This window comes from Podarcis melisellensis (genome assembly GCF_964234715.1).
Source record: "Podarcis melisellensis genome assembly, chromosome: 1".
NCBI lineage: Eukaryota > Metazoa > Chordata > Lepidosauria > Squamata > Lacertidae > Podarcis > Podarcis melisellensis.
The window spans coordinates 118,967,872-118,994,743 of record NC_138528.1 but is presented as its reverse complement, the minus strand read 5'-3'; the positions used below and the strand labels follow the sequence as shown (position 1 = coordinate 118,994,743).

Genomic DNA, 26,872 nt, shown 5'->3' with positions numbered 1-26,872 from the left:
TTGCTCTGTACAGGGGTGACCTGCCCAGCAGGTTTCTTGGTCCCAAACTGTTTAGGTCTTTAAATGTCAGCAGCCGTACCTCGAACTTGGCTTGGCACACCAGTCCAGATCTCTCAGCCATGTGCATAAAGTTAGGCACTGGCAGCTTCGTTTTACAATAGCTGCTGCTATCCACCATGGGAGGTGACCAATGCATGGACCACCATGGCAAGGTTAGCTGCCACACTAATGGAAGTTGGAAAATGGGGAGCCTGAGCCACTGAGATTCACTTCTATTCTGGTTTTGTACACTCCAGCGTTCTCTGAATGCACAGTAGATAATAAATCTTGCAATAAAGAAAACAGTGACATTGATCTGGGAGTTTCCCCCAACCTTGGGTCTCCAGCTGTGGGGGTTTTTGGACTACAACTCCCATCACCCCTAGTCAGCAGGACCAGTGGTCAGGGATGATAGGAACTGTAGTCCGAAAACAGCTGGAGATCCAAGTTTGGGAAACGCTGATCTAGGAGAACACCCCTTCCAAAAAATAATAATGCACCTGCTCCTTGAGAGGGAGCGCAAGTCTGTCCGGTATAGGTACACAATTCAGTTCTCAGACCTGGGAACCGCACCTCAATTGTGTGTCCACCTGGCTGGGATTCAGTTGCAGCCCATGACTGCACCACCATTCAGATTGCAGATTGAAGGGCTGGAAAATCTCATAAACTGTACCAGCAACCCCCATGCCTACTTCCTTTCCCCTGGCTTCTGCCTTCCGTCTCTTCCCTGAGTGTTTTCTGCCTACACAAGATGAAAACAGTCATCAAAATAACTTTCTCCGCAGCTGATTCGATTTCATCTGGGTGTGGAGGCAAGTGTAGGTTCCACCCACCCACCTCCAGCAACTCCCATGCGCTGAATTCTTCCCGAGCCAATTAAAAGCTGTCATCCAGTTTGGAGGGTCGTTAACACGTGCAGCCGGGCATATTCAATGCGCGTGAAATTGGCAGCGCTTGCGCAAAGAGAGACATCTCAGCGTTTTGTTTGTCTAAGTCAGTGATGGCCAAACTTGGCCCTCCAGCTGTTTTGAGACTACAACTCCCATCATCCCTAGCTAACAGGGCCAGTGGTCAGGGATGATGGGAATTGTAGTCCCAAAACAGCTGGAGGGCCAAGTTTGGCCATCACTGGGCTAAGCGCAAGCCAAGATCTCATGGTTGGAGAGGAGACCTGGAAAGTACAGTACCATCTAGAAACTCAGAATCAAAAGTGGCAGGATGGGGGGAGCAGCAGCAGGAGTCAAATAAAGGGTTCCTGTAGCCAAAAAGGTGTGTGTGTGTGTGTGTACATGCACACACCCAAGGCCAAGTTCCTGCAAGCTACCCCATATTTTTCTTCTTGAGTCAAACACTCTTCCGTTCTGGCCCTTGCTGCCTTAACTACAGTGGTACCTTGGTTCTCAAACTTAATCCGTTCCGGAAGTCCGTTCCAAAACCAAGGCACACTTTCCCATAGAAAGTAATGCAAAACGGATTAATCCGTTCCAGACGTTTAAAAACAACCCCTAAAACAGCAATTTAACATGATTTTTGCTATCTAACGAGATCATTGATCCATAAAATGAAAGCAATAAACAATGTACTGCCGTCACACAATCAATCAATCAATCAATCAATCAGTAGTTGAACTGGATTCCACACAGTCACACACACACAAAAAAAGAGCTGCAAAAACGAAAACGCAAAATCAATACCAAAAACAGACAGACCTCAGCTTAACACTCAAAACAGAAGTGTGGCACTCAAATTGGAAGCGTAATACTCAAAACGAGGCATGTTTGGCTTCCGAAAAAAGTTCGCAAACCGGAACACTTCCAGGTTTGCAGTGTTTGGGTTCCAAGCTGTTTGAGTACCAGGACGTTTGAGAACCAAGGTACTACCGTATTTCTTGTCTAGGTTGGTTTCAGTGTTCATTATGACACAGTTGCAATTCAAACGAACAGACAGATTAAAGGAATTTGTACAAATGAGGACTGATTATTCTGAGCACTGAGTTTTGGGATTGAATGTGTGAGTGCAATTTTTGGGAATCGCAACGTGTTTTGGGATTTGCAGCATGTGAGTGCAAAACTAACAAGGTTATGTTTATAAAACGTCAAACAGCAACTCTTGTGTGAAAAGCACCATTAGAAAAGTCTTCCCCAACCTGGTGTCCTCTAGATGTTTTTGGGCTAGGACTCCACATCCTCACTGACCATGCTCTCTGGGGCTGGTGGGAGTTTGGAGTCTGACAACATTTGAAAGGGCATTCTAGGGTGAGGAAGCGCTGGCAAAATATCTTGAAAGCCCAAGTCATTTTGCTTCTCTTTGCATGCAATCTGTCCAGTTATTTTCCACACCAGTCATTTCTTTCCAGACTTCATTGACCTTCATCATGATTCACAAAACGTCACTGATAACTGGGGAACACTGAAGAGAACCGGTTATTCCTAAACATTTACCTGGGTGTTTTTGTTTTAAGATCCAATGCTAAAAAACAATGGACTCCTTTCTGTTGCAGAATGTGAGAAAATCAGAAAATTTCAGGGATATGAATGCCTTCTAGACAGGAATAGGCTGAAGTCTGCCAGCAACAAAGGCTTGTTTGCAGAAGGCACAAGCTTCCGTTTGAGCTCCTGTCCCCTTTGTTTAGGGATCAAGGTGTGTTCTGCCATTTCACTGTTTGCTTAGGTGAAAAGCCACAGAATTTGAGGTCAACTGAAGAAACCACCTCCAGATATTAAACTTGCACAGAGCTTTTTTAAAAAAGGATCCCTTGGGTTATTTACTGATAGGTACAAGAACATAGACGGACTTTTAGCTCATCATGGCCCAGATGAAGAATTTATGTACCTGGTAATGATGCAACCCAGGATCAGAAGTACACCACCTCCTTACCTTGAAGAACTTCCATAGGCAAAACTGTCCAAGCATTTTCCAGGTAGGAGATGTAAATGTAACGAGCTGTGTTACAAGCAAGGCCGATATACAGGACTCTAAAGGTAGGAAAGAAAGAAAACGACATGGGCTAGTTTAATGTTTGCCATGTCTTGCACATAGTAACAAACAAACAAACAGTTACTAGGCTGGCTTAGAGCAATTTTCTGGCAGTTTTATACAAGGTAGAAGTTTAAATAAATGAATGTAAAAAAGGTAAAGGACCCCTGACAGTCAAGTCCAGTCACGAACGACTCTGGGGTTGTGGCGCTCATCTTGCTTTACTGGCCGAGGGAGCCAACATTTCTCCGCAGACAGTTTTTCCGGGTCATGTGGCCAGCATGACTGAGCCGCTTCTGGCGAAACCAGAGCAGCGCACGGAAACGCTTCCCGCCGCAGTGGTACCTATTTATCTACTTGCACTGGTGTGCTTTCGACCTGCTAGGTTGGCAGGAGCTGGGACAGAGCAACGGGAGCGCACCCCGTTATGGGGATTCAAACCGCCGACCTTCCGATCAGCAAGTCCTAGGCTCAGTGGTTTAGACCCAGCTACTGCTCTATAACAGTTCTTCCCATATAGCTCCTTTTCTGAGATATTGGTTCATTGTGCTTCCTTGCATTAATATGGACCCGGCCATTTTCAAGTTAGGAATGACCGCTCTCTCAAGTGATTTTTTTAAAAAAGGGGGGGCAGGCAAGCTTCAATGTTAGTACTGTCTCCTGCCCCCACCTCCAAGACTCTTACAAAAAAAAGAGGCTGCTGTGTTTCATGTACCGAACTGGAGGAAGGGAAACCAGGTCTCTGCAGAGGAATCAACTTAACCATTATGCAAAGGGAGATGTGTAGTTCTATAGTGGGGAGTGGGGGGAGTGTACAGTCTGCAAAGGACTGAAAAAAAGTAAGATGAAGCATGAATGAAATGGTCAGGAATTGTTACCTAGGAAGGTACCTTTCCTACACTTGCCACCTTTTGTTTCTAAAGAGTTCCTTGGGGCCTGAAAGGTTCCTCCCTACCAGTGTGGTGTAGTGGTTAAGAGCGGTAGTCTCGTAATCTGGGGAACCGGGTTCGCGTCCCTGCTCCTCCACATGCAGCTGCTGGGTGACCTTGGGCTAGTCACACTTCTCTGAAGTGTCTCAGCCTCACTCACCTCACAGAGTGTTTGTTGTGGGGGAGGAAGGGAAAGGAGATTGTTAGCCGCTTTGAGACTCCTTAAAGGGAGTGAAAGGCGGGATATAAAATCCAAACTCTTCTTCTTCTTCCGCAAACTAACATGAAGACTATAACTTTCAAAAAGTATTGAGAGCCCAGTGTGGTACAATGTTCTAGGGGAAAGACTGGGACCTGGGAGACCAGGGTTCAAATTCTCACGCCCCCATGAAGCTCACTTCGTGATCCTTGGCCAGTCACTGTCTGCCAGCCTAACCTACCTCACAGGTAGGTTGTTGTGAAGATAAAATGAGGATTGGGGAGAGGCATGTACACTGCCACCTTGACCTCCTCTGAGGAAAGGTGGGGTGTGAATGTGAAATATATAATAAATAAGAAGTTAGAAAGCAAGTACTGTCACTGAAAGGGGATTTGCGAATACCTGGATCACCTGAGACAGAAGAAAAGCAGCTGCAAATGTGAAAATCTTTAATAAAAATTTCAAAAACACAACTTTTAGCCATTATGTGCTGACAGCTGGTTGGCATGGAGGAATTGTATTATACAGTCATACCTCGGGTTGTGAACGTGATCCATGCGGAAGGCACGTTCACAACCTGCAGTGTTCACAGCCTGAAGCGCCGTGTCTCCACATGCGCATGATGCGATTCGGCGCTTCTGCACATGTGCCAAAACCCGGAAAGAACCCGTTTTGGTACTTCCAGGTTTGGCACGGTCCGCAACCCGAAAACTCGCAACCCGCAGCGTTCGTAACCCGAGGTATGACTGTATGAGGGAGGACACAAATCAGCCAGTGAAAAAGTACAATTAAGCATAACTAGTTATGCAGGGTTTTAAAAAAAATGTTTTGTTTAAAAACGTTTCATAAAATGTATTTGGGAGGTGGCAGAATGAAATATTTTAAAACTGTTTCCAGTTCTTTAGAGACACAGTTTATGGCATTCACATGCTATTTACACATTTCTCAAACTGAGATCGATCCAGCTCTGGTAGTCTCTAAGTTTATAGCATCTCAAGTGTCTAGTGTAAACAACAGACTAGGAAGCATATCCAACCAGTTACCCAAGAATGGACTCTTTATTTGCTTGTACTCATTGCTAACGAAGCCCTCCGAAGAAGACGATAAAACACTTAGCAAAATTCCTGGCTAAACAAGGTGGATACAATACATAATCAGTTTCATCAACTGAAATTAATTATTTTCAAACAATTCATTTGTAGCAAACGTCTCTTCATTAAAAAAAGACTTCTGAAGTTAATACTGGAATATTCTAGAATACTCAGACAGCAGCCACTGATAATCATAATGCCTATGAATAACCGGGCTGTGACCTTCGGGTATAGGGTGGTATATAAATAATAATAATAATAATAATAATAATAATAATAATAATAATAATAATGTGTCAAGTCACTTTTAGATGTATGCTTGCCAAGACTGCCTTTTTGTATACATTGACCCACTGTGTGCAGGAGAGCTTTCAATTCTTTTTTAAAAGAACAACATTTTCTCTGGTGATATGTAGTTCAACTATTGTGAGAAATGGAGGATGAATTATTCACTCCCCCCCCCCCCGGTCATTTCTGATTTATGTGCATCCCATAATGCCCTTGTTTACTCAGCTCTTTTCTATCTGCAGAATTCCAAAGGAAGTCCGTCCGAAGAAATAATTTACACACACAAAAGAGAAAAAAGCAATCGGTCAAATATTACTCTATGCAGTGCTATTTTTCTAGAAAAAGGAGTGCCGGAACTCACGCCACCCTTGTTCTCTTGCAGTACCTTGGTTCCCGAATGGCTTAGTTGTCAAACAAATCGGCTCCCGAACGCCGCAAACCCAGAAGCAAGTGTTCCGGTTTGCAAATGGTTTTCAGAAGCCGAACGTCCGACATGGTTTCTGCTTAAGTACAGGAAGCTTCTGCAGCCAACTGGAAGCCGTGCCTTGGTTTTCAAACGGTTTCAGGAATCAAACAGACTCCTGGAACGGATTAAGTTCGAGAACCAAGGTTAAGTACTTAATTCGTTCCAGAGGTCCGTTCTTAACCTGAAACTGTTCTTAACCTGAAGCACCACTTTAGCTAATGGGGCCTCCTGCTGCCGCCACGCCGCCGGAGCACAATTTCTGTTTTTATCCTGAAGCAAAGTTCTTAACCTGAAACATTATTTCTGGGTTAGCGGAGTGTGTAACCTGAAGCGTATGTAACCCGAGGTACCACTGTAATGGCAATGGTGCCCACCTGAGAGGTGCCAGAACTGAGTTCCAGCTGGGGAAAAAAGCCCTCTGTATTCCCTCTGTACAGTGGTACCTCGGGTTACATAGGCTTCAGGTTATAGACTCCGCTAACCCAGAAATAGTGCTTCAGGTTTAGAACTTTGCTTCAGGAGGAGAACAGAAATCATGCTCCGGCAGCGCGGTGGCAGCAGGAGGCCCCATTAAGCTAAAGTGGTGCTTCAGGTTAAGAACAGTTTCAGGTTAAGTACGAACCTCCGGAACGAATTAAGTACTTAACCCGAGGTACCACTGTATTCCCAAAGAAGTGGCTATTCATTGTTGTCCCTTGCCTCTTTGTGAATCTGCTGAACTACAGATTCACATTCAGTTTCCTGCAGACCCAATTCATTAGCCGTATCGCATGGCTACGTTCTTGGCGCGTGGTTCTCTCCTATGTCATAAATAATACTACCCCCACCAATACTGTCAAGTCTTACACAAGTGTGCATCCTTATTTTTTTTAGATTTCAGGCAAAATATATTGAGCGGTCTTTGTGTGTCAAGGGCATTATTATACCTGCACAACTCGTATTTCTGTTACTTTTCCGTTCCACCTTTTCTGGTTCTTCTACATTTCTTTTGTATTAGGATAGCTTAAGTATATGCAAACACCAAGTGTGACATGATTTCTAAGAGGGCATAATGACATATGCTGTATCTATCCCATTTCCAAATAAATGATTTTTTCGTGCCAGCAATAAACAAATGTGGTTTTGTTTTTCCACATGTTGCGCTTAGCTTCGCATTCCAATAACCATTGTCCCAATGTTGAGCCATTTTCTGAAATGACTCCAGGCCTGCATTAGAGCTAAAGATTTTGAAATATTGTTATCATGAGAACATTCCAATGTGTATTTGTTTTCTAGCATACGTTTGTCACCTTCCATGGTGGAACATGTGGAACTGAATGAGAAGAAAGCAATCCCTATCCTTTTTTTGCAACTTCAATATGCTTTGAAACCTTAGCAGCTTTCTGTCCATGCGCTCTACGTGGGGCTACCTTTGAAGGTGACCCGGAAACTACAACTAATCCAGAATGTGGCAGCTAGACTGGCGACTGTGTGGCCGCCAAGACCATATAACACCGGTTCCTGAAAGACCTACATTGGCTCCAAGCACAATTTAAAGTGTTGGTGCTGACCTCTAAAGCCTAAACAGCCTTGGCCCAGTATACCTGAAGGAGCATCTCCACCCCCAGCGTTCAGCCTGGATACTGAGGTCCAGCTCCGAGTGTCTTCTGGCGGTTCCCTCACTGAAAGAAGTGAGGTTAAAGACAACCAGGCAGAGGGACTTCTCGGTAGTGGCACCCGCCCTGTGGAACGCCCTCCCATCAGATGTCAAGGAAATAAACAACTATCTGACTTTTAGAAGACATCTGAAGCCATCCCTTTTTAGGGAAGTTTTTCATGCTAGATGTTTTATCACTATTTTATCATTATTATTAAAATTCTGCTGGGAGCAGCCCAGATGGGCAGGGTATAAATAATAAAATATTATTGGCTTAGGGCATGAGACAACCTTAATCTCAGAGTCATGGGTTCAAAGCCAATGTTGGGCGAAATATTTCTGCTTGCAGGGGGTGGGGTCAAGGGTCAAAATCCCTTCCAGCTCTACAATTCTAAGATTCTATGGTTCCCAGGTGGTTTGCTATCCAGGCACTAGCAAGGCCCAAACATGTGTGCCATCAAACCATAACCAAGATCTGTTACCTCATTCATTTCTCTTTTCAGATCATGAACGGGTAAAGCAGAAACAGGAAGCCCAATATGTGATAGTCTTAAGTGAAAAAAGAATGCAGCTCGCCACGTAGGAACATAAGATGTTTTTCATCAAGTCAAGGCCATTGGTACATCTAGTTCACTGCGCTGAGTGATAGCGACTCTGAAGGGTTTCAGAAAAGGGGATATTCGCAGCCCTACTTGGAGGGATTGAACCTGGGATTTTTTTCCCCATGCAAGCACATAACTCTACCACTGAGCTACAGAAATCCATTTCAACTATGACGTGGATTGGTGCAATCTTGCTATTTGCTTGGTTAACTGCCAACAGCGTAGCCTCCTGATGAACATTGCTATGAACAGCAAACTTTGAAAAGGTTGCTCACAGGAGCAAGACGGTTTGAGCATATTAGATTGATCTTGGTCTGACTACACTGGCTACCAATTAGTTTCCGGGCCCGATTCAAAGTGCTAGGTTAACCCTATAAAGCTTTAAACGGCTCAGGACCACAATACCTCTTTCCATATGAACCTACCCGGACCCTGAGATCACCTTCTGAGGCCCTCCTTCGTGTGCCTCCTCCTCGAGAGGTCCGGAGGGTGGCAACATGAGAACAGGCCTTCTCTGCAGTGGCTCCCCATCTGTGGAATGCTCTCCCCAGGGAAGTTTGCCTAGTGCCTTCATTATACACCTTCAGGTGCCAGGAAAAAGCGTCCCTTTTTAACCAGGCCTTTGGTTGATCTGTTTGACATCCTATACCCTTTTAAAACGTGGCTCTTTTCTGGGGGGGGAGGGTTGCTATCGGGTTGTTTTTATTGATTATATATGTTGTGATCTTTTCTGTGAACCACCCTGAGACCTTTGGGTACAGGGCGTTATATAAACTCAATAAATAAATAATATAAATTAAAAATACACAGTACACATATCTCTATAACGACTCTAAAGTGAAACTGTATTTAAATGAAGAAAAAATTGAATTCTTGCAGCGGGGCAAGCTTCTCATAGTATGGTACCTCCGATTCGCCAACCATGCACTTTCTCAGCTGCTAGAGTTACCCAGACTGGAAGATTATTGTATATTATGTTGCTACCAAAAAAATAAGATAAATAAGCAGCGAGTGACCTACCTCTGTGCCCCAGAATATTTTGTTACCTAAGGCAGAAAATCTTCCTCATTCATTTGGCAAAACAAAACGGTACGCATAAACTAATTCAAAGATGAAAGGTCATAAATCTATTTCCTGGGATGTGGGGGGGGGGGAGGGAGTGTTATGTTGGAAATTTGAACAGGAGCAGATTAACTTTGTGGACCAAACATTTCTACTACATCAGAAACCAAAGTTCTTTTAAAGCAACCTCCCCAAACCGGGTTTTCTTAATGGTGGCATTGCTTTAAAGGCATACTTGTGTTTTTTCTAGCAAAACTTGCAAAAAATGACAGTTCGGTCATTAGTTTTGCCAGGACTTTCCCTTGAAAGGTACTCTTATTTCATTTATGGCAGCATGGCAGAGAGATATGGAGTCTATGTGATGTCACCCTGCATTACAGTGCTGTCCGGGGTAAAGTCCCAGCTGCCAAATATTTCCCCTGCGGCAGCTTTTGAAAGATCATCTTTCAAGGTTAGGGACTGGGAACTCTATTTGACCCCACCGACGGTTATTATCCATGCTATGGAGAACAATGTGTTTGCGCCAGTAAAATCTAAGCCTGAGGCTATAATCCTATACCCACTTTCCTTTGAATAGGCTTTGTTAGGCGATTGCAAAAGGGCTCACTTCTGAGTACAGTACTCACAGGTTTGCACTGTTAAGGTACATGTGGCTATATCCAAGTGAATTGCACTCAGGGTGGGGCCCACTGAAATCACGCCAAATATGATTCAGTGGGATACAACTCAGGCAATTCCAGCTGGTCCACTCACAGCCTTACTTAACAGCTGGTTTGCATGCATGTATTTCTTGTGTGGTTACTATAAAAAGGTAAAGGGAACCCTGACCATTAGGTCCAGTCGTGGCCGACTCTGGGGTTGCGAAGCTCATTTCGCTTTCCTGGCCAAAGGAGCCGGCGTACAGCTTCCGAGTCATGTGGCCAGCATGACTAAGCCACTTCTGGCGAACCAGAGCAGCGCACGGAAACACTTTACCTTCCCGCTGGAGTGGTACCTATTTATCTACTTGCACTTTGAGGTGCTTTCGAACTGCTAGGTTGGCAGGAGCAGGGACCGAGCAACGAGAGCTCACCCCGCCATGGGGATTCGAACCGCTGACCTCCTGATCAGCAAGTCCTAGGCTCTGTGGTTTAACCCACAGCGCCACCCGCGTCCCTATACATTAATGTAAAAGGTAAGGTTTCCATGTGCTCTGCTTTCCGTAACATTGCACAATAAGCGGTTTTGTCATGCTGGCCACATGACCCAGAAAAGCTGTCTGTGGACAAATGCCGGCTCCCTTGGCCTGAAAGCAAGATGAGCGCCAAAACCCTATAGTTGCTAGTCGCTTTTGACTGGACTTAACCGTCCAGAGGTCCTTTACCTTTTATACGTTGATGCATTTGAAAGTCTGAATCATTTACCCCACCCTGTTCAAAACATCTCCACAGTGTCTGGTTTTATGCCAAATAACGGCTGTCACCAAAAGTACAAGCCTTTCTCATGCAGTTTTTGAACTGGCTTCAGGTTGACAGTTGTCATGCAGATGAATTTATTAATCTGTAATCCTAACAGTGGATGGTACCATGTTATGCGGGAGAAATAAAACCATCAACAGGTTAAAAGGTTTTCTTTTTTAAAAATCCAGAAAATACTGGGAAAATCCAGAAAATGGCTCCTCAAACACTGACGTATCTAATAGATCAGATATAATAATACTGAACATTTACATAGTTCTTTTAACCATTCAAAGAATTTCACAGGTATATTCAAATATAACCCTTACAAGAGCTCTTTAAGCTAAGTTATTATTATGCTTCAAATTGCACATCAGAGGAATGAGGCTTAGAGTGGCTTTCTTAAGACCACCTAGTTCAGTTTTGCCACATATGAAATTTGAACGAGGGACTATCCCAATTCACACCTTAAGCTATGTAGACACGGTACATTTTAAGGCGCGTACACACCCACAAATAATTTTGGGAACTGTAGTTTCCCCCAAAAGAGCTGCAATTCCCAACACACTTAAACTCATTATTCTTCCCAGGGGGGGGGGGGACAGAGGTGCTTTAAATGTATATACAGCTTCACTCCCCTGGGCTGCAATCTTAAACCCACTTACTTGGGAGTAAGTCCCACTCACTTTAATATAACTTGGTTCTTTGTAGATATGCTTAGGACTGCACCGTTTTGCCATCACAATTCTTTTGCACCTTCAGATGCGGCAGCAAATCTTTGGCTCTCCAAATGATTCAACTCCCAGCAGCCCCAGGCAGCATGGCCAGGAATCAGGATTGACAGGAGCTCTAATCCAGCAACATATGGAGGGCCAAGGTTTCCTTGCACTATTACATTCGTACCTTGGATCCTGAATGCCTTGCGAGTCAAACATTTTGGCTCCCAAACGCCACAAACCCAGAAGCGAGGGTTCCGGTTTGCGAACGTTCTTTGGAACCCAAATATCCAACGGGGCTTCCGATTGGCTGCAGGAGCTTCCTGCAGCCAATCGGAAGCGCGCTTTGGTTTCCAAATGTTTTGGAAGTCAAACGGATTCCATTTGACTTCCAAGTTACGACTGTATTGTCAGAACTCCGTTCGACCGAACTGATAAGGCTCATCTTCCGAATTGCCTCCCGACGATTAATTGACGACCTGATCCTTTGATAAGGCCTCAGGCACGTCGTCCCAGCAGAGCTTCAAAGCAGCACGGAAGGATGAGATAGTATGAGCTACATTGCTATGCTTTATTTTCTAGCTACGCAGAGAGCAAAGAAATATACATCCTCTCCCTGTGAGAGCAGAGAGCAACAGAACAAAGGAAGAAAGGAAACCACTAACGTCACATCCCGTCTCCCTTCCCGTGAGACTTGAAGGTCTCTGGAATGTAAACAGAGTCCTGTGACTCCCAGCAGCTGCTCAGTGATAAGAACAGAAACTAACATGTATATCTATGCTTGGCGCAACACTGACTACGGCTAGTCAACTTCCACCATACCGTTTGCTTACCTGATGTGTCCAATTAGCTCGATCAACTTGTGGCTGAAGAAATACGCGGTCAGTTCGGATACGTGACTCAGGACGGAGCAGACCCCGAAGAGAGTGGTGGTGCCGTTCAGGTCCTCCAAGTGCCAGTAAAGGAAGGTGAAGACAAATCCGTACCCAAAGCCCATGAACCAAGCCACAAAGAGCACGGAGCCATATTGGATACTGCAGAGCAGCTTTATCAAGTCCCAGAAACTAAAGGAGGGCGACTGGCTCGTGTCACTCGGGGTCTCGTTGGAGGAGTCGTGGGAGGAGTTCCTGTCCGCCTGGGAGACGTCCCCTTCTTTGCTTTGGTTCTCCTCTTGTTTGTAGTGGTTGTAGTGGAACCGGAACTGGGTGGCCACGATCAAGGAGAGCGTCATCAGCACGCCAAAGACGATGAAAACAATCCTGTAGTTCTTGTACTCCGGGGCTTTGCAGCCTTGCCCTTCGATGAGCACATCGATGCGGGTGGCGTCGATGCCGATTCCTACGGAGAGCATGGCCAGGCCCCAGCCCAGAGAGCCCCACATGCGCTGCAGCCCGTAGCGATCTCGGTGCTTGCCAAGGTACTGCAGGGTCACCGTGTCCACAATCGTGACCGAGGAGGCGCTGAAAAACTCCCCTATGATAACAACCATCAGGATGAGCAGGAAGATGGCCTCCACTTCCTGGTGGTCGTAGACGAGAGTGGCAGCCCCGGTGGTGGCAGCGGGAGGCACCGTTGGACGGGTCAAATTCCCCAACGACCCGGCAGTAACGATGCCTTTCGGAGTACTGGGAGTGACCACGCTCTCTTCGGCCCTCAACGCGTTCCGCGTGGTCAGAGGGAATGTGGTTTCAGGAGGAGTTGAGCTCACCGCCGCCAAACTATAAGGAGAAACGTCTCTTTTCCTCCGGCCCTCCGGCGATGCAGCCCGGGCGGTAGGAATCGCCGAAGGAAGGGAGACGTTTTGCGTGGTTGTCGTCGAGAGGTGGCTGGCGTTGGTGGGAGAGACTGGCGGCGGGAACTTTGGTACACACCTTAAGGTAGCCGGTTTGACGAACCCGATTCCCAAATTGAACAGCACCCAACACAGGAGGGAGAAGAGGAGGACGACTTTCCCTTTTTTGAAGCGGTCCGCTACCACGCCCCAGAACGGAGCGCTGCAGAACTCAATGAAGTACCTGATGCCCACCAGCAGCCCACTCTGGCTGGGCGTCATGCCCAGTTGCTTGTAATACACGGGAAGTAGCGGGTAGAGCGAACCGTAAGCAGCATAAAAGAAAAAATAAAAGACTTTGGAGATCAGGAGATCATTGTTCACTTTGACACAGTGCTTTTCGAGCCAATCCAGCTCCTCGTCCGGAATGGTGGTGGTGGTCTCTGTCGAAGGTGTATCGCTTTGGGTTTGGGGGTCTGGCTCCTTCGAAATCCCGTTGAAAGGGTCAGCGAGCACATACTTCCTCTTTTGCTCCTCTTCGTCATCGGTTAAAATGGCTACTTTGTCGTCGGCTGCCATGGCTTACTGTCAGCATGAGCTACGTGCCCAGATCTCCAAACTTTAATTCAAGTAGCCTGTGGAAACACACAAGAATCACCACGGTTAAAACACCATGCTTGAATACAGGCTAAAATATAGACCAGGGATGGAGAACATGGCAATGGCCAGACGTTGCTGGACTACAACCCCCATCAGCCCCAGCCAGAACGGCCAAAAGTCATGGATTTTGGGAAATGTAGTCCAATAATTTCCAGGGGGCCATAGGCTCCCCATTATGATATACTCATTTCCTATGGAATAAAATATGTCTTTTATCATTTATGGCTACAGTTCAGGATCTTAAACAGGACTTTAGGACTGAACACAAACGTATTAGCCCTTACGTACAGAGATACGGCAGCAATGAATAACTCATTTTTTTATTAACAATAACAAAGGAACTTTGATCCTTCCTACAGTAACATAAGACCCTTGCAACATTTGTAAATACAGAACTAATAAACGTCTGCATGAAATTGTCAAAAAATCTCTAGTTCTTATTATACGAATGACAGTACTCCAATAAGGGAAGGACAAAGGATTATTAAAGATAGATACAGTACCTGCAGTGTCTCGATGAGAAATTAATGCCAAGGTTATTTATGTATCATTAATTACCATATTTTTCGCTCTGTAAGCGCACCAGACCATAAGACGCACCTAGTTTTTGGAGGAGGAAAACAAGAAAAAATATATTCTGAATCTCAGAAGCCAGAACAACACACAGCGATCCCTCTTGCTGTTCTGGCTTCTGGGATAGCTGCGCAGCCTGCATTCACTCCATAAGACGCACACACATTTCCCCTTACTTTTTAGAGCAAAAAATACGGTACTTATTAAATTTCTGTTTCTGTTTCTGTTTGCCCACCTTCCTTCCAAAGGAGCCCAGCGCAGCAACCAACAAGGGATAAAACATTAAAATCACCATTAAAAAAATTATTTTAAATTTCTTTTAAACAATTTCAATACAGAGGCAGTCTCAACCTAGATGGCTTATTGAAAGAGAAAGGTTTTCAGTAGGTGACGAAAAGACAACAGAGATGGCACCGATCTATTATATAAATTCAATTAATAATAATAATACTCAACAGGGTAGGTGCTACCACACTAAAGGCCCTGTTCCTACATTTTGTAGAATAGACCTCCTGTTAAGTTGTTATTCACAGGAAGCCATACTGTGCAGAGAACGGTGAAGGGATGATATGATCTTTCAGGTATGATTATTTATCAGTCAGGAAGAATTTTATGGATCGACTGCAAAGAAAGCTTGCTCTAATTCTTTTGGAGGGATGGCATTACCTCTTGGGGGTACAACCCTCTGTGCCACATTGAAGGCTGTTCTGGAAGATACCACAGAAGCAAGGCTTATTAATAATATCAGTGAGTCTCAGGTTGGGGCCTGATTTATTTATTTTTAGTGACAGTTAACAATGTTGGCTCTGCTTCTACAAAACCCACAGGTGTTCAGTACCTGAGGGGGTGGGTGGGAATGGGAACAGGCCACAGAATTCATACTATAAAGGGAAGAAATGAATCGTGCTAAAAAGTGAGGGAACAGTTCCTAGCAGGGTGGATAAAAATCAATGATTTAAAAAAAATGGATTTTTTTTATTTAAATGGATTTTTTAAAAAAATCAATTTTTAAAATTTAAATTAGAGTTTTAAAATTAAATGCTTTTGAAGGGAAAAAATCTTTCTAAAGATAGTTTTCTATTTAAGTTACATTATAGTCCAAAGGCTATTCATCAGGAAATAAGGATTTGTTTTAAGTTTTTCCTGTGTGCTGAAACTCACTCTAAATTTTTAAAATTTTTTAAAGGGTTAAACCACACCAGTTAGCAAACATGGATACATATGCTGTAATGTTTTTGTTTTAGTTAGATAAATTGTTTAAATTGTTATTAAGGAAATGATTATTTTTCTCCTTCCAATAAAGCACAGAGGAAAAGTTGTCCAAATATCAACAGCTAACTTATTAAACCTCATAATAATTATCTATGTACTGTATTTCTAATAGTATAACCAAATCAGTAATTTTTGATATAAAAAATGTAAAAACTGCTCTGGAAAGTTATTATTCCAGAAATGAAACCTTCATCTGGTTGTAAATATTAAAATTATACCAGCAGGAATGGTCTTTCTGTTAAAAAAAAAGAAAGATTTAAATTAAGTCTTAATGACTAGTGATTTAAATCAAATTCACCCTGGTTCCTAGAAACCTGGGAGGGCTTTTCACCTCAGGAGAAGGGTGCAAAAGAGCCCAGGTCAATAAGCATGCAGCTTTCGTGAGCTTTTTCAGTCCTTTCCACATTCCTATACAAAATGACTGGATCCGTACTTCTTGGACTTTTGGGCACATCAGAAAAATCAAAATGGGAGACGACTATTCAGAATGCCCTAGTAGAACAGCCTCACAGCCGGAAGTACTTTGTGCAAATATATCGAAAAGATTACAGTTCAGACGGCGATGAGAGTCGGGAGGCAATTAAAAGAGTTAACGGAGGCAGAATCACACATAAACACACTGCGGTTTCTTTCGCTGTACCAAGAGTGAAGCTATGTCTAGTAGATGAAAAGTTGAACAAGGTCTGGGTTCAAATGCCACTCTTTGGTTGCTGTCGCATTCATTTTCTGAGGAACCATTGCAAAAAAAGGGAGTGTGCCCATAGGGACAAACTTCCTGTTACATCAGACTCAATTAATAATAATAATAATTTATTTATACCCCGCCCATCTGGCTGGGTTTCCCCAGCCATCCTGGGCAGCTCCCAACACAATATTTAAGAACACGACGAAACATCTGACATTAAAAACCTCCCTAAACAGGGCTGCCTTCAGATGTCTTCTAAAAGTCAGGTGGTGGTTTATTTCCTTCAAAGCCTGACTCTGCCCTCCTCACAACCACAATCCCATGAAAGGAATGCCCAGATAGGGCTACAGCCTCCCCCAAACTCCATAAAAATCAAAATTTCAGAATACGTTTTCAGGGCCAGAGCCCACAGTATCCCAAAGCCCCTTATGAACATGGTCAGGTTAAAATCAGTTTCAATTATGATGCAGCACTTGATACCCTGATGAGATGAATGACGCATTATTATGAAGTCCAAATCCAAAATCCGAATAGATTTTGCTGTACTATCCAAAATCCGTGGCAAAACCATGAAGCCTATACCGCTTCTTTTTAGATTAGATCTACGTGTTTTAGACACTAGATCCTTCCTCAGTTCTTCACAAGATTGGTCAATAAATATTAGGCCAACAGATCAGTCAAATATGGCTCAAATACTGAGTCAGGTGTTGTTGTTTTTTTAAAAAAAGCATTAACTTTATTAGAACAGCAACAACAACAAAAAAGAATTAGTGCTTAAGTCTTCAAGGGCCTTGGTTTTTCTGCCAACTCCTTAATAGTAATTTGAAACAATAAAATTAGCTTTTATAACATCATAATATGGGAATGTCATCGAACTGGCAAGCTTTCTGGAGATGGAGTTTGTATAAATTAGTTTAATAACAAACCAAGAACCGATGGCAATCTCTTCACTAGTATTATTATGGGATGGGCAAAATGAAGGCGGATTGGATAAAGTATTGATTCTATTATTTTTTTGTTAGCTGCCTGGATGTTTATCGCAAGACATATTTAAAAGAGCTAAATAAGGACGGTAAAATCTGGCCTATGGCTACTGATGACAAATTAACTCAAAAATTAAGATATAGTAGAGTAGAAAAATATGTAATATTCATTTTCAACAACTAGGCAAAAAAAAATTATTTTATGACAACAATGTTTAAATGCCTCTAGGGAAATATGGCACTATTTGGAATTCTTAATAACTCTTCAGCTTCAAGTGAGAATACCATAAAACTCTGAGGACAATATCCTGATATTACAAATAAAACATTTTATTTTTATTTTTAGAAAGGGCATACTACTACCCTCCATTAGCAATAATTATCCTTCTCCCCAGGGACTGTAAATGTAACAACCCCAATTTGTATTGTTTGGGTATGTTTAATTTTAATTCAGTTGTATGTTTTCTGCTTCGTTTCCTTATTTCGTATATGTTATAAGTTAATGTTATGTGTTACATAATAATATGTTTCGAATAAATAAAAATAAATATTATGATGAATTCTTTTTACTTTCCACAGCATTTCTATAAATGCTAACCATTTACCGAACATTTTTATTTTATACAGGAACACCAGGTCAATCTATCATTTCCCAACCTGGTGCTCTCCAGAAACTACAATTCTCTTTAAATTGTTTTTGCACAGCCATGTCATGTTTGGACTGATTAGAGTTGTAAATACAGAAAAACTTCAGTGTGCCAGGTTGCAGAAGCCTGGCCTATAATTGCATGGTTTTTTGTTTTGTTTTAATGAAATTTAAAAAGAACAGAAATAATGCAAAATACAGCAACCATTTTAAAGGAAGCTGAAAAAAGCTACACCACGGTATTCTTGGCTTTGTAGAATTTTTGCGAAGAGTTGACTGCAATCAAATATTAAGTAGTTAACTAACTGGTCAAACGCCAATATTTGACTGGTCAATTGACCAAATGAAATTCCTTCTATAGATTCTCTTAGAAAGCTAAAACTACTGAGAGTTTTGCTCAACTCTTCCAGGAAACCATACAGTTTCTATTTTGTAACATCTACCCTGGTTACCGATGACAGTGTGGTTTTCTACATGCGCTGAAATACAACTCCCTAAACCTCTGAAGAAATGACTTCTCAGAAGTTTCTGTAAAGGGACTAAAAAAATTAAAGGAATACAGTCATACCTCAGGTTGCAAACGTGATCCGTGTGGGAGGCACATTCGCAACCTGCAGCGTTCACAACTCGCAGCGCCACATCTGAACACACGTGTAACGCGATTCAGCACTTCTGCACATGTGCAAAGCGTGATTTAGCGCTTCTGCGCATGCACTGAAACCCATAAGTAACCCGTTCCAGTACTTCCAGGTTCGGCACGGTCCATAACCCGAAAACACACAACCTGCAGCGTTTGCAACCCGAGACTTGAGTAGAAACCCCCTGTCTTATTTTAAAGCAATTATACATTATACATTTGTGAATGAGCTCTTGCTGCTAAACCTAAGTCACTAGTTCCATAATAATCATAATAATAATAATAATAATAGTTTATTTATACCCCGCCCATCTGGTTGGGTTTCCCCAGCCCCTCTGGGTGGCTCCCAACAGAATATTAAAAACACGATAAAACATCAAACATAAAAAACTTTCCTAAACCTAAGGTGAATATCAGATACAGAGTGAGGTTGCCTAAGTTGTCTTAATACCTGCTGTGCAAACTTTTCTTTGCAATGCATGCATTTGCATAACTGTGTGGGGTTTTCTAATGAAAATTCAGGATTTGTAAGGATGAGGCAAGTTTAATCGCTGGAACAATCTTATTAACAGCAAATACGGTGATACTGAAGTTTCTGATTATATATTTATTTATTTTATTGCACTTCACCAGAAGGTGCTTTTTCTTACATTCTAGGTAAAACCAAACCTTGCAGTCATTTTCACCACAGGCAATGGGTGGGGGGCGGGAATGCCCACCATCACTGATCTTCATCCTCAAGATCAGGGGTCAGGAATCTTTTTCAGCAGGGGGCCGGTCCACTGTCCCTCAGACCTTGTGGGGGGCCAGACTAATTTTTTTTTGGGGGGGGATGAATGAATTCCTATGCCCCACAAATAACCCAGAGATGCATTTTTTTAAAAAGCACACATTCTACTCATGTAAAAACAACAGGCAGGCCCCATAAATAACCCAGAAATGCATTTTAAATAGAAGGACACATTCTAGTCATGTAAAAACACACTGATTCCCAGGGCCAGATTTAGAAGGCAATTGGGCCGGATCTGGCCTCCAGGCCTGTTTGCCTACCCATGGCTCAAGATACTAAAGTAGCAATATCTCTTATCTACCCCGATTGCCCTGAAGTTTAGGTCAGGTTGAACCCAGCAACTTAAAATGCACAGTCAACAAATATTTGCCTTTTGAACTTATCGATTTCCAGGTGCCTTTTGGGCTTACTGGTTGCATGCGGATGAGCTCCAACAGAGAGCTTACCCCCCTCCCCCAACATGCGAAACTGTCCCTTGCACCTTTCAGAGCTGCTGAGGTGACAGAAACCGAGGAAGCCTGGTGAACAGCAACTATGGGGGGAAAACCCAGAAATGGTGCTGTTTAGCTAGCACACCTGGCCACCCGCAGAGTCTTCTGCAAGAGTAAGCAGTGAAGGAAGAACTACGCCAAGCAAATGAAACCAGTGTGCATTACTAAATGTCAACCGGGCACTGACATCTACTTAATAAAAGGGAGCACGTGTTGCAGTATGTGTAAATATCCGTATGGAAGGAGCAAAAATTGGGACCAGCACCACCAGGGACGGATTTAGGTTTGATGAGGCCCTAAGCTACTGAAGGTAATGGGGCCCTTTATACGTCCAGCTGTCCTTTGTCAACAACAAATTGTTGCTGTTCTTGTGTGTGTTGAATATATGGTAATTTATGGACCTACAGTCGTACCTTGTTTTGCAACCGGGATCCGTTTTGGAGTCCCGGCCACTAGCCAAAAAGAACGCAGGGGAAAGGGCCGCATTTGCGCATGCGTGCGGAGCTGTTTGTGCTTCTGCGCATGCACAAGCGGCAAACCCGGAAGTAACCCATTCTGGTACTTCCAGGTTTGCCGCGGACGTTCGCCGGAATGGATGCTAGACGAGGTGGACGTTCGCGGAGGTATTACTGTAATAGGTATCTAAAGCCATTTGCTCATGTTGCCATGCAACCAGTCCATGCAGAATGTAGGCACCCTATATATAGAAATGAGCAAACCAGTGATATTTTAGGGAGCAGGCTAGCAGGCGGGGCCCATTACTTGCATCATAGGAGCCTACACAACACAAAACACTGTTGCTGTATGTAGGTTTGTTTATCTTTATCTTATATTTCGGAAATGTACATCACTGGTTTTTTTCCTTTAAATTTTTTTGGGGCCCCCAAGAGAGTGTGCCCCTAAGCTATAGCTTGTTTAGCTTATACATAAATCTGGCACTGAGCACCACCGACACTTAACAGCAGAACCTAATATTCACATGTTAGTTTTAGATGATCCTTGAAGGGACTTGGAAGCACAACCTTGTTGACTCAAAAGGAAGTCCCTGCGAGCTCTGTAGGGTTTTCTTCCTAATATACTTGCTTCAGACTGAAGCCTCGCTCAATGGAAATAATTATACCTTGCTGCTTACAATGGTAGTGTAGCCTCGCTGAAAGTCAGCACGATCACACCAGCACAAATTATCATTCTTAAAGAACCCGACCTCCACTCTGGGCTTAATTCCTAACAAATAAAAAAGAGTTTAAAAGACAGGTTTATGGGCCGCTCGGCTTTTAGGCTTCCAGAAAATTAATTTCCCATCTGAACTGCCATTACGAACGGTCTGTGTTATAAAAGCACTGCTGTTCATTAGCGCAATCATGTGGGTCTTTCTAGCAACACACACAAATCCACAAGTTAATTGATTCATGAAAGCCTACCTTAGCTTTGACTTCTTCAAGCCACCAGTGTCTGAAATTTAGTGATTTGCCCATCGGCCAGTACTGTGACATCTATTATTACCTCACAGCCTACCATCTCATCCCCCCATTTGCCTCTGGTCAGTGGGTACAGGTGACTTGTCAGGTTGAAGGGAGGTATGAAGTCAACAGCCCCTTAGGCGAGCTTGACCTCCAAGTACATGAACCACAAATGAGATGATCAGCAGCGCTCACGTCATGACTTTTTAAAAAAATAATTAAAATTAAAATTAAATATCAGTCACCAATTAACATGCCTACTCTCAGGTAACTGGGTATAGGATTGCAGCCTGAATAAATGTTGCAGCTTTACTGACTAGATTTCGGAAAAGCATCTCTCTTTAAAAAAAGGTTCTCTGTTTTATTCAAAAAGGGGAAAAAACAGGGGTTTATAAGTGGCACAAAATAATATTTTAACCAGAGACAGGAACTGGAATATAGGAAATAACCCTGGTGACAAATGCAACATATGTCACACCGGGTTGGATATATTTTACGATATTGCTGCTAGATTGTTTTCGCAGCCCACCTAGGCTTCGCACAGCATTTTACAGCATTGGTGTGAAATTAAAGTGAGAAACTTCTGGGAACTCGCAGGTGGGACTAGGTTATTTTCTTAACCACCAGTTTTCATCCTAAGGAAATGCTTCAAGCTAAATCAAGATAAGAAAAGCTCTTCCCTGCACGTTAGGAAATACCTAAAAGTTACAACACAGCCAATGGCGCTGCCTCTAGCAGGACTGGATGGAACAATTATGCATGCAAAACTGCCAAGGGTTGAAGAGAAAGCTTGAGGGAAATTTTCCACCCTAAACAACAACATAGAGCATAATCCCAGCGAAAGGCTCACATTATAAAGGGGTGCAAAAGAGGTAGATCAGAAATAAAAGCATCCATTTAAACCATTTAAAGGTTCAATTTAAACCCGTGTCAGAAACCAGCCGGCAGCAAATCACACTGATCAAGTTGGAGTTAATTAGCAAGAACATGATCTGCACAGAATGGGTGGAGTGTCATGCCTAATGAGCACAGCAGTTCATCCCCAGTAGGTCTTGCCCCCATGAAGCAGTTGCTTTTTTTTCCTCTCAAAAATTTTATTAGTTTTCACAATATTATAAACAAACAAACACACAAGACAAACAAACATAAATCATAGCCTTATTGAAAATTACACTTATTAACTTTGTTAAGTGACTTCCTCTCTTCCCCTTGGTTGAATTTCATTGCATGTCCTTTTAACGGTTTTCCAAATCCCAATTCTTATGAAATTTAACTTAAACATTAACATCCTTAAATCTTCACCTTATGGAATTAAACATATTAATTCATCACTTAACATAAATAAAATCTTACGCCAATTAAGTATCTGCAAGCTATTTTCAGTTAATTTAACTTAACAAATTTAATTAGATAATCATTAAATTTATTCCACTCTTCCTGATACTCCTCCTCCTTCTGGTCGCAGACTCTTCCGGTTAGGTCGGCTAGCTCCGGGGGCGGGGGGGGAGTGGGTTTTCCACTTTTCAGCTAACAAAATACAAGCAGCAGTTGTGGCATACAAAAATAATTTAACATCTTTCTTGGGCAATTCCAAACCAGAAGAAAGGCCTCTGGTTTCTTTATAAATGTATATTTCAACTTTTTTTCAATTCATTATAAATCTTTTCCCAGAAGTCTTTCACCTTGGGACAGGTCCACCACATATGATAAAAGGTTCCTTCCTTTTCTTTACAATTCCAACATATATTGTCACAATTATGATATATCTTTGCTAATTTTATAGGAGTCAACTACCATCTATACATCATTTTCATTATATTTTCCTTTAACAAAGTACATGCGGTGAACTTGACCCCCTTTCTTCCACAATCTTTCCCAGTCCTCAAACATTATGAAGAAGTTGCTGAGACAAAGTCCCCGCCTGCCCACAGCCGTCTAAATTCCCTCCTCTCCAGGGCTTTTTTGCAAGCAATCAGAGACTGTGCCTGCTTGAAGCCAACCTCTCCTCCACCCTTTTCATGCCTTTTGTGGTTCTGGCAGATCAGAGGGAAGGGAGACACCCTGACTCTTCACCAGTCTGACTCATCTCTGCTTCTTGGCCTCTCTCCTCCCTCTTCAGCTTCTGCCTCCGATTCTGGACTTCTCTCTGCCACAGACTCTCCGAACTCACTAAGCCCTGTTACCTCTTCAGCTTCCAAACCTCCTCCCATTCTTCTCCCTCTTATCACATATTGTTGTCCTACCACCACATCCTGGGCTGTTAGGAAACACCCTGTTTCCCTCACCCAAGCTACAATTCCCTGAATTCCCTGTGAAGAGGGGCCGATTGTAAAACCACTCTGGAAACTGCAGTGCTGTGAAGGGAACAGCACTTTCCTAACAACTCACAGCACTCCTAAAAAACTACATTTCCCAGAATTCGTTTGGGGGAAAGCCAGGACTGCATCAGAGCACTTTCACTGAATGGTCCAGACAGTGTTAGAAACTGAGATACGAAAGCTAGGAGCTAAATGGCACCTTAAACCTGGCTTACAGGTGCCACAGCAGAATGCCTAGGCGCACTATTTTAAATAACAAAAATACAAAGCTGAAAATGAATGAACTGCATTATGTTCATTTTTCAAATGGTCTAGCCCTTCCCCTGCCCTCCCCTAATATTCTTAAGAGGGTCTCTTCTCCAGTCAGCAGACAGTAGCTAGAAGTGGGGAGGCAGAAAAGGGTCCTCTTTTCCTTCCACTCTGAAGTTTTAATCTGAAATCTTAGGTGCAGCACTGCGCCCAGAAACTGCTCGCACTAATGAAATACCCTGTTGCAAAATGCACCCAGAACAATGAAAGTTTCGAACGCTGGGTGCAGATGTGGCCTTAGCCTTCAACAATCTAGGATGAGTGGTAGCTACTTCAGGAATAATATTTGGCGGAAAAACTGTCCATCATTCCTCTTCAAAACTTTAGGCTACAGGTGGGGGACCTGTGACTCTCTAGGTATAGCTAGGATTCCAATTTCCTAGTGTTGTCTATTCCCAGCGCTTGCTTGGTCCCCTATCCCAAACGCATAATTGCAATACAACAGGTAATGACAAAGAGATTCTCCAGTGTCTCTCCTTCAAGAAAAAACACCATTCAGCAAACATCCGGACTGAAATGCCAATTCAATGAAGTTGGAACCACAACACTCACAAATGTGAACTGACACGGCCAGTTTGGTCAGTCTTCCTAATCATTTTTTAAAAAATATTATGTTAATTAAAAGAGATACAACCTCCTTTCAGCCTCATGTGCTTGTTTTCAAAACACTCACAAATGACTCTAACCTATTGACTTCTGATGCCCTGCTGAGCGGCAGGGGGGGAAGCCATCCAGCTTGTTAAAAATAAAACTCATTAGGGCCGACCTATTTGAACGTTGCGACAATAAAAAACGCTACAGTGGCTATTATGCAGCTAAAATAAAACCAAGGTGGGTGAGTGTGATAGTGAGAATGCAGGCAAAGTCCCATGAAAGTGTTTTACCTTTGTGCACAAAAGCCCTCCGATATTTTAGCTGCTTTTACAAGCAACAACACCACTTTTGCAAATGACACCGGTAACAGCAAGGATGACACACAGAGAGATGTTGTTTCCTTTTAGTAAACGCAAGCGCACGATTGGCTGCCTCTCTCTAACTAGCCCTCTCTTCCCATGTTAACAACCGCCCAGTTGCTTTTGCAACGTTTTCTCTTTCCACTGGCAATTACATTTGCGGAAGTCCCCGGCAGGAAAACGCCGGCTCCCTGGCACATCACAAAAACAAAGAGGAGTCGGGTTTATTAACAGCCCCGCTGTCCCTCAAACATCCAGAGGACCTGGTGAAGCAGTGGGCAATGATGCCCGTCTGATCATCGTCTTGTTAAATAATTTAATTTTGGTACTCATTTAATGTTTTGGTTTTTCCAATTCTCCCTCTGCACTTAAAACTTAAGCACTTAACACAGAAGCAGAGGGCCAAGGATAACAGCAGCAGGAGCAATAAGCCAGAATTCAGGCACATAGAGCTTGCATTGTCATTATTATTATTATTAATTATATTTGCATATCGTCCTTCATCCAAAGATCATTGAGCGGTTCACAACGGAAAAAGACAAAACAAGCACACAAATTGTGCGTAGAGCGTAACACCAGGACTGTACACACCTGACCTGGAGGCAGCTTCCACAGCACTCGGATGAGTTTTCCTTTTGAGGAGACAGTGGGCAGGCTTCATATATTGACAGGAGCTTATTAACTCCCGTGTACGTCTGTGCGTGTGAATTCTACCACTCTGCCCTGTGCTGCGTTCCCATGACATATAGTGAGGCTTTCAACGCATGTCAAATTATTTTCTAAGGAACAAACACCCATCACAGACACACCACCCACCCAGGGAAAGGGGTCAAACCATCAAAAGGTGTTGAAATTTTGGGAGGTTGGATAGCTCCAATGGAATGGTCTCTTAGGGGTGGGGGTGTACATTTTTATTTTTATATTATTATTACTTTGTCAAAATAACAAAACAAAACAAAAAGGAGCCCGTCCTAGAGTTAAGTGCCAGGGGTCCCTTATTGGAAGGTACGGCCTCCGCAGATTACTATTTCTCTTTCACACGGAGAGAGACACACACACAAATCCGTGTTCCTCCACGCCACACCTCTGCCATTCCAATAATAATAATAATAATAATAATAATAATAATAATAATAATAATAACAACAATAATAAACCACAGAAGCCAACTCCAGGTGGCCGTGGGTGTTCCGGCACCCACAATAATATATTTGTGGGGACTTGGCACCCCCACCCCCCAAAAAAAGTCAATGGGCAAAGTTGCAGGCATCCACAATCTTCGGCCTGGGAGGGCACCTATGTTCCAAACCCACAGAAGGAGCCCACCCTAGAGTTTGCCAGGGGTCCCTTATGGGATGATATGGCCTAACCAGATCACTATTTCTCTTTCACACGGGGGGAGAGATTGATTGATTCGGGTTCCTCGACGCCACGCCTCTGCCGTTCTAATAATAATAATAATAATAATAATAATAATAATAATAATAATAATAATAATAGCAGCAGCAGCTGGGGAGCAGCTCCACCCGCCAGCCCTTCCCTCAGCCTTTTGTTCCTTCTCCGCAAGGCGCGAGGGCAGCGCGCGCCTCTCCGCGCTCGCCTTCGCCTTCGCCGGGGAAGAGGAGGCGGAGAGGCGGGGAGGGGCGCGCGGAGGCAGAGACTCACCTCGGCTCGGCGAGGGGGGCGCTAGGCTCGCTAGGCGACTGCAGCTGGGGGTTGGGGCGGCGGCGACGGCCCTGGCAGCGTCGGCGCCTCGAGTGCTGCTGCTGTTGCTGGACGGCGGCGGCGGCGGATGGCGAGCGTGGCGCACCATCTCCTGCTCGCCTCGGCGCGTCTGGCTGGCTGGCTGACCCCGGTCGCGCCCCAGAACACCGGCGCCCTACA

General features: G+C 43.5%; 1 protein-coding gene and 1 long non-coding RNA gene across 5 annotated transcripts in view; one reads left to right on the top strand and one right to left on the bottom strand.

Moving 5' to 3' along the window:
• Window positions 1–26,770, bottom strand: part of MFSD6 (major facilitator superfamily domain containing 6) — a 44,044-nt gene extending 17,274 nt beyond the window's left edge. For 3 of the 4 annotated variants that reach the window (XM_081917915.1, XM_081917917.1, XM_081917918.1), the window contains exons 1-3: window positions 26,654–26,770; window positions 12,274–13,846; window positions 2,917–3,014 (exon numbers count right to left, since the gene is read on the bottom strand). In XM_081917915.1, the coding sequence (XP_081774041.1) occupies window positions 2,917–3,014; window positions 12,274–13,790 (1,615 nt within the window). In that variant the 5' untranslated portion in view covers window positions 13,791–13,846; window positions 26,654–26,770. Of the gene's footprint in view, window positions 1–2,916; window positions 3,015–12,273; window positions 13,847–21,369; window positions 21,484–26,653 lie in introns of those variants that run through there. The other variant, XM_081917916.1, reaches the window with a different exon arrangement.
• Window positions 15,251–20,166, top strand: LOC309363476. The gene is made up of 3 exons (XR_014165363.1): window positions 15,251–15,357; window positions 18,012–18,117; window positions 19,851–20,166. It is a non-coding gene; the product is annotated as an uncharacterized lncRNA (long non-coding RNA).
• Window positions 26,771–26,872: the final 102 nt, after the last annotated feature.